This window comes from Alligator sinensis, unplaced genomic scaffold (assembly GCF_000455745.1).
Source record: "Alligator sinensis unplaced genomic scaffold, ASM45574v1 scaffold2446_1, whole genome shotgun sequence".
Classification (NCBI taxonomy): domain Eukaryota; kingdom Metazoa; phylum Chordata; order Crocodylia; family Alligatoridae; genus Alligator; species Alligator sinensis.
Genome location: NW_005843627.1, coordinates 55667 through 64193, shown reverse-complemented (window position 1 = coordinate 64193; position 8527 = coordinate 55667). Strand labels below are relative to the sequence as shown.

At 42.5% G+C, this 8527-nt stretch overlaps 1 protein-coding gene across 1 annotated transcript in view; it reads left to right on the top strand.

Moving 5' to 3' along the window:
• Nucleotides 1-8527, top strand: part of NAA30 (N(alpha)-acetyltransferase 30, NatC catalytic subunit) — a gene marked incomplete at its 5' end in the record, with an annotated part of 24826 nt that overhangs the window by 10944 nt on the left and 5355 nt on the right. The window contains one exon of the mRNA XM_006039025.2: nt 715-770. Coding sequence (XP_006039087.2) covers nt 715-770 — 56 coding nt within the window. The remainder of the gene's footprint in view (nt 1-714; nt 771-8527) is intronic.

The following is an 8527-nucleotide window of genomic DNA, read 5'->3' as shown; positions in this document are numbered from 1 at the left end:
TTTCCCTCTGGTTGTCTGCTTCTGCGCTATCAAACTGTATTGGCTACATCTGTTTTTTTTTAATAAAAACAAAACAAATTGGTGGTTTACTGTACTTTCCTCAGTAGCTCTCAGTGTAATGTCTCTCAAAGAATGAGGCCACCCAAAAGATGCAGCTTCTTATCCTCAGCATGCTTCAGTCTTTGTATGACACACATTTATTGCTCTGTGTCTATGTTAGTTGGCAACTGTTATGAGAGACTGTTAAATATATGGTCTCTCTGGATTGACCCCCCTCCCTCCTTCTTCTCCCCCCCACTTTAAGACAAATTATCTTGCAAGAAAATTATTTTCTTCAGATAAGCTCAAGAGTGGCTTCCAAGCATAATTGCAACAAAAAGGAATTCATTTGGTCTTGGGATTCTTTGTCACGTAAAATGAGGGTATATTAAGCAAACATTAGAAGCCTGTTACAATGTTAAAGAAAGCAATCTTAACGCTCAAAATGAATTTCCATATGTCTTTACTGGCGATTTTAATGCTCGAGCTTAAAAGCAGACAATGGATTTGCAGTGCATTTTTTAAGAGTTGTAAAAAATTACTATTATGTAGTATCTTGAGAGGGGTGGGCATGGGGTATGTGTTAGTTGCATATAAGCCTGCTTGAACTGGAATCTCTTGCATAAGACATGTATTTTGCTTTTTTTTTTTTAATGTTTAAAATCTGTATTCCAGGTACAAACTTGGTTAAGAAAGCTATTTATGCCATGGTTGAAGGAGATTGTGATGAGGTAAGATTTTTATATCTAAAGTCTTTCTGAGAGAGTACTCTAGTGTTCTTTGCACTCATGGATTTATTTTATAGGCTTTCGGACATTTTATTTTGCTGTAAAGAACTTGTCTATATATTGTAGGAGCAAGAATAGCCTCAAAAAGATAAACTAAATTATATGTCTGAAAATTATTAGTAAATATTAATGCAAAATGTCTAAACAGTTGAATATTTTGCTTCACTAAATAGCTGTCAGACTTCACTAGATGAAGCTTTCTAAAGCAATCCACGAATAAAGGCTACTGAATAATAAAAACTTGTTCTAGAATTTCTGGCTTGATTATTGCCCCTAATGCTTCATTGTATTCAGAATACATGAGGTTAAATGCTGAAATGGTACGTAGTGTAAGACTGGAATATGTTCTTATCAGACTGTCATCAAATTATAAAAAAAAAAAAATTAAAGCTCTGTCATATAACAGCATTATCACAATAGTAGCATGGTGTTATGTATGTGCATTGCTAATGAAGATTTGGGGTGAGGGGGGACAATTTCAGCATCGTAAAAATCAAATCTAAAGCTTAACATTCTTTTTTCCCCAACTGAATGAGAGCTTGCATTACTTCTTGAATATGTAGAAAGCTACTAGTATAGTCTGGATGTGATGCACGGAGGCGAAAATAACATTCCTCACAAACTACTCTATTTAGTCCAGTTAGCTATTCCACTGCTCTCTTGCATCTTCTCTGTAGCACTGAACCCTTAGCTTGTCTCCAGTTAGCCAGCCTTTTGTCTTGTAACCTGTGCCTCTACTGTTGCAGTATAAAGGTATCTTGGGGAACACTTCTAAACTACAACTTTCTTCAAATACATTTTCTAGGGCATGGTGTGTTCTTTCTCTCCATGTACCATGTTATCCCATCCTTGAATCTATGCACAGGTGTCTGATTTCTTTCAGTAGCTTATTTAAACTTTGTCATCCTCTCCAGGACCCTGAATAGCTCCATAGTATTCATATCTCCTTTTTTGTACCACTTGCGTGATTATAACTTTCATGCTTTGACACACACTGCAGCTTGGAAAACAATTTTCTTTTCCTGTAGAGCAGCTTCATGTGTTGTCTTACACCAAGGGTGTCAAACTTATTTATGGCCCCCCAGGCTGCATCCAGAGTTCAGGTCTTCTCATGAACTGGATCTGGAATGCAAAGTGCCTCACTGTCCAGATCTGATGGTGGTGCAAGGGTTAACACCGTTGTTGTTCGCCCCCCTGTCGCTGATGTGGATCTCCTGTAGGGCTTTGTAACTGGAAAATGAGCGGTACGCCACACCCTGAATTCCCAGCCCCGCTAGGAGCCCTGCAGGCCAGATCTTGGACAAGCCTGTCTTGGAGGATCCTGTCTGCTTGGAATCTGCTTCCTGATTCTGTCACTGTATGTACTTTGACCTAGTTCAAATCCCTTTTAGTATTTCCTGACTTCTGGTCACTCTGCCATTGCTCATCTCTAGAGTGGCCTTGAATGTGTTAATCATTCACAAATAATTTAAAATATTGCTATCCTGGCCCCCCAATCTTGCAATATCTGAGCACCTCACTATCTGTATTTTTTTTCCCCTTGCAACACCACTGTGGCAGGAAGATACCATTATCCCCATGTTACAGACTGGGAACCAAGACACAGAAGTTGTGTTGGGCACCTTGTTGTTAACAATAAGACCTTTTTTTCCTTCGACTTGAAACTTATTTGTAAATTAAAGAAAATAAGACATGCATATAAGGGCATCGTGTGACCTTTACCCTTGTAAACCCTGTTTGTCCATATTCAATTAGCCTTTTACTCTTTTCATTTCTGTATGTAAAATGTAATACGAATTGCCAGTTCTTTGGCTCGTGGACCCGGTAGATTAGTGGTGGAATATTAAAATCTAAATATAAATAAAATATTAAAAATGAGTACTGTCCCTGCTAAATGTCTCATTGTTGGGCTTCAGCACAATTGATCTTTTTTTTTCTTTCACCATATACCCACTATCTCCAGCAATGTGGTAAACACATTTTCATATTTTCTTTTTCCTTGGCACCAATCTTACATTTTGGAGGTTCCTTCAAGCTTTTTGTGATGCAACAATATTGGCTTAACTGCTTGAACCTCCTAATAAATTGCAGAAGTCCTAGGGTATGGATGTTGGGTAACACTGAACTGTTCAAAGAATGTTACTGACTGGGAACCAGTTTGCAGTTGTCCTGGGTCAGAGGTGTGACATCTGTATACAACCAGTGGCTTTAAGTGGAAGTCATTTTTTAGGCACTGTTGTGCTAGCAAACTGCCACCACAGGGTGGTAGCGAGTACCCAGCCCAATTACAATTGTCTGCTCCCCCTTCTCACTAACACCAAGTTCAGTGAAGACCATTCCTGCACTTCACTGACATCTCCGTAGTGATACCGTAACTGGAGGTGCCAAGATTTATATGCTGGTGGGGGGGACTACCTGGACCTCTGCTTCTGCTTTCCATAGGGGTCTGAGTGCCTTGGGGGTATGTTTGGGGTCTCTGCATCTTGCTTTTAAAGGGACTTTCCTATAAAGTTGCTCAATTTACTTCCACAGCCTGTAATCAACAACAGTCTGTGATGTCCTAGGATGATTTGGGGGAGTGGTTAGGGTCGAGGGGGATGCTCAGGTAGGTAGGTAGGGGTTTTGCTTGAAAGCTGCTCAATTAACGTGCATTGGCAGCAGTTGCATAGGGATGTGTGTGAAGGTTGGTACATCTTGGGCAAGATAGGTGGTGGGGGTGCAGTAAAGAGGGCAAGGAACAATTAAGAATTAACAGGCCACTTCACATTAACTGAGCATGGAATTGACAGCCATTCTCTGGTATTATCCACTGTACTATGGCTCAGTTCTTCCTCCCCCTGCAACTGGTGAATGTTTTCAGTTAAAGGTGCCATTGCCTACCAACCTTACAGCCTTCTGGAAACCCAGAAGCAGGCATCTAGGAACCCCACCCCATCCTAAATCAGGTTGGGACATTGCAGAGTGGGGGTCCATTGTCTGCAACTGAAAGACCTTGAGGAAAGTGTTCTCTTAAAGCTACAGTATAAGGCAGACACCATAGGCAGAACCTAGCCTTTGGCATGCAAAAAGCCAGGGGCCTGGGACCATAGACTTCAGTTAAGTGAATGCAATAGAGGTTGGCACGGTAGAGTTCTGGCTGTGTACTAAAGCAGCCAGCTGCTGTGAAAGGTTTTGCGGGGAGGGAGATGATAATGAGCAATGCAGGGTGGAGATGCCTGTAGGACCAGGCAGACACTAGTTAAAGAAGGCTTGGTGTCCATACATAACATTGAACCAGTTCAAAATAACACTCAATTATCCAGGTACTTTTGAAAAATTCCAGGAGGTTTAAACCATTCTACACTGGCTTATATGTCTGGTCGCTTGCAGTTTAAACCTCATTTAAACAGATTGGTGCTATGTGTCCACACCCTTTATTCATTGCTAGGGTTTGCAAAATCCAGGCAGCAACTCATTACTAGTGTCTAGTGTTTCCACTGATAAGCGAGGGAGCCCAGGTTGCAGATAATTTTAAGAAAAAAAATGAGATTTTAACCTTATATTTTATATATAGCCAGACAAGTATAAAAGTTGTACAGTATTGTGATTTGTCTTTCTCCATCTGTAGATAGCTCCAGTATCTCTACTACTATTTTTAGGTGTTCCTCCCCGCTGCCCAAATTATAGCAAAATGAAATCAAAATAAATGCTCACTTTCACTTGTTGCTGTTAATACACAGCACATAGCAAGGAAGGACCCAACTTCTGATAAGTTCAGCTGTGCACTTGAAACATGTGTTAACTTTTTTGGAGACCCCTTTAAAATTTCTTAAAATTTGTGTTTTAACAAAAGTGAAAGAGCTGCCATGTTCCCAGTAATATTCTGGCAAGCATATACTAAATGTGAGCGGGAAGATCAACTTTTCCTGAAAAGCTGCACTGAGGCCCCCTCTACACCTTACAGGTATCACACAATTAACTGGTTAATTGCACAGTTGCCTTAAGACCAGCTACGTATGTAAAATAGCTATCATAATAAAAAGCCCCAACCAGTTATAAAGTTAGACCTCGAAAATGTTTATGAACTTTATAGCTGGTTGCTTTACACCTTTAATTTGCACACATAGCAGGGTCTCCCTTTCAGCTGGGAGCCCCATGAGCTGACAGGGTTCCCAGCTTCAGGGATGCACCATGCCCAGCACAAACCCCTGGGCCCAGGGGATTGCAGGAGCTGCAATCCCCAGGGCCTAGGGATGTGTGAAACCCCTGGGTCCACACAGGCAGTCAGGACCAGGAGCCTTTTCAAGTACAAGATTCTTAGTCCCAGCTGTGCCTGGCCCCCAGACTAGGAGGTAATTGCTCAAAGGGGGCTCTCAGCCATGGGAGCCGCCTCCTGACTGATGCAGGGGGGAAGCCCAAGATCAGGCTTCCCTTATACTGGCAGTAAGGTGTGATTGGATCTAATGTGCGATCCCACAATTGCACTTTCTGTCGTGCACATGTAGAGGTGGCCTGAAGCATCTAGCATTCACAAAAACTTTTAGCCAGGGCCCGTTTTTGTCAGTGAGAGTCCTTGGCATCATGCTGGGTGGGTAAAATCATTTTGGGGGGAGGGGAAGGGAAGTACACTTTTCTTTCTTTAAAGTATCCCTGTTGAAAATAGTCAGAAATAATATCTATACAAATTTATAAACAGTACACCTTTGCTGTAGCTTTGGAGAAAGTCAGATCACTGAACTAGTAGAAGATACTGACTAAGCACCTGGGACTAGTTTGTGGAAATGCTAAACAAGCATCTTACAGTAGTACTCTCTTCTGCTGGTTCAGAGAATATTTTCTTTGATTCAGTTTATTCAGCTGGTTTAGCTCCAAGTGGAGAAACAAGTTTGGAGCTGAAAAAGTAGGAAGGCTTGATTTATCTCTTCAAACCTCTGAATGAAAACTAGGTGTGAGAAGAGGTGATTTAGCTGACCTAACATCTTAAAGACTGTGGTAATTGGGAACTACAGATATTTCATTTTGTTTAATAAATCAGTTTAAAATGCTTAAACATTAATAGTAGGGCTGTGCGAAGCTTCAGGTGCTGATTCGATTCGGCCCGATTCAGTAGCTGAATCTCCAAATCTGAATCGAATCGTGGGACCAATAAAAAGGTTCAAATTGATTTGAAGCTGTCCAAATCTTCGGAAAAGATTTGGACAGCTTCTATGATTTGGGCAGTCCCCAGTCACTGCAGCAGGGAGCTGGAACCAGACTTGGAGCTGGTGGAGGGGGGCTGTAGAGGGCTGGAGGAGACCATTGGGAGGTGATCCCCACTGCCCCCCACTACCCAATGCTGCATGGGGTGCTCTGCATGAGCCCCCTGACCCCAGGGCCCCCCATGGCTGCCCCACCCCCACCCCAGCTCCGGCCCTTTAAAAAAAAAAAAAAAGAGAGAAAAACCTTGGACTCACCAGCTCCTGCAGTAGCCTCGGGGCTCCGGGGGGCTTGTGGAAGAGCCCCCTACATGGCACAGGGTAGCAGAGGGCAGCGGGGATTGCCCCCACCAGGCAGGAACCAGTAAGTGCAGGATTTTTTTTCGTTTTTTTTCCTTGAAGTGCTGGAGCTGGGGGGCAGCGGGGATCGCCCCCCTGCCCAGCAGAAGCCGGTGAGTCAGCGCTTTTTTTTTCCCAAAGTGCCAGGAACAGGGGCAGCCATTGCCAGGGCTGGGAGAGGCAGCTGGGGATGGGCCTGGGTGATTCAGCCAAATCGATTCAGGACAGTGATTCAATTCACCAAATTGAATCACTGTCCCCCAAATTGGCCAAATCCGAAGCGACTACTAGCCGCTTCGTATAGGCCCATTAAATAACATGGTTGATATCTAAGGCAGTTTCTCTAACAAATAAAAGTTTTAAGATTTGGGGTTTTGTGTATTTTAACTGAATTCCAGTTTTCATCAAAATACAACTTGATGCAAGTAACAAAAATGATTAAGCTAATAATAAAAAAGTATCCTTTTCTATTGTAATAGAAAATGTCAAATTAATGCAACTAGGTTTGAACTATGTAATTAAGTGATTCTTCACATGTACATTATCTTTCCAATTAGCAAATGTGTGCCAAATTTAGTGTAAAAGCTGTATTTATCAATGTATTTTAATGGCTATTGACCAACAAGAGTCAATATTTCTCGTAAGAAAATGCAGTGCAAATACGAGTTGGGGGGGGAACCATAAAAATCAATCACATGATTAAAGCTGGTAATTAAAACTTACTTTGATTTAAGTCAGTCCACTTTGATGCCTACTGAATAAGAAAAAGCATAACCCTTTGCTGCTTTAACTGGGAATACAACTTTAATGACACATTAACATTTCTCTACTCTTGTCTGTTAGTGTCATATATGCCTTGGTCTTGTTTCATTTTTTTGTATGTAGTAGAGGATGGATACAGTAGTATTTCAGATTGCTCAGAGAAAACTTGGTCTCAGAAACTTACTAAGTTGTTTGCCCCCGTACAGCAATATGGGCCATAAAGAGGCTGCATCTGGCTTGGGAAGGTCTGTCCGAGCCCAGAACAACCCAGAGGATCAGGAGGCATCAAGCTGTACTAAGCCACCCATCCCCTCCACAGCATGCTCCTCTGCAGCTGCCCCTGCTGCAGAAAGTGCTATCATAATCATTAATCCAGGCAGTATTGATGCAGGTAGACAGAGGCAGAGATTATTCTAGGTTATTAAAGGGATTACCAGGCGTGCTTGTACATGCAAAGCATACTGGTTGTGGGGGATTATAGGACATAAGTGAGTGAGATCACTGAACATATTGGGCTTGGTTTTGAAACGACGCACAGGAAGAGGAACAGTCTTTGTATAGCTGGGTCCATCTTTACATACAAGGATATATTTTAGCATCCATGAAAAAATCAGAGTTCAGGCAGGATGAATGAGAGCTTTATTCTCCGCAACATTTACAAGATATCAGTTCAGTGTTTCACAAACTTTTCAACAATATGCCACATTTACTCAAATCCAGGATGGGTTTTTTTCCTTCCCATTCAGTGGAGGAGGGGGGAGCCCTCTGTCTTGGATTTGAATACAAGGCATGATGGGGGGTGGCAAGCAGCTGCTGCAGGAGCTCTGACTTTGGTACCAAGCCCAGGTTGGGGCCAGAGTCAGAACCACAGGAACCACCTGCTCCCCTTCCCATCTACTTCTGCAGCCTCTTCCCCTGCCCAACCCCTATTACTGTCAGATGTTCCTCCAGCTCCAGCCCCATTCCTTCTAAGGGCATGGAGCACATGATAACTGTCCCCTGCCCAGCTAATCAACAGTGGTGACAGCTCCAGCTGCCACCTGGCAGGGGTTGCACTTCCATGTGCTCCATGCCCTAGGAGGGAATGGAACCAGAACAGTATTTGACAGTCGAGGGAAGAAGCAGGCACTGTGTGGGTGCAAGGGCAAGCAGTCTGCAAAGGGAAAGTGGGGTGGAGTATGCAGAGGGCTGCCTTTCCAGTTGTAGCGGGGCAAGGGTGAATTTAAGATGACACTCCAGTAATTAGAATTAATACCTGGAAAATTATAACACGCGTATACATTTTCTATATAAAAAATCTAATTATTGAGAGGACATCTTAAATTCAAAGTCATCTTGGATTCAAGTAAATATGGTACTTGTTCATTTCATGCTGACATTGATTGGTCTTCAAATATTAGCCTCCTATTGGACTGTCGGGAACGG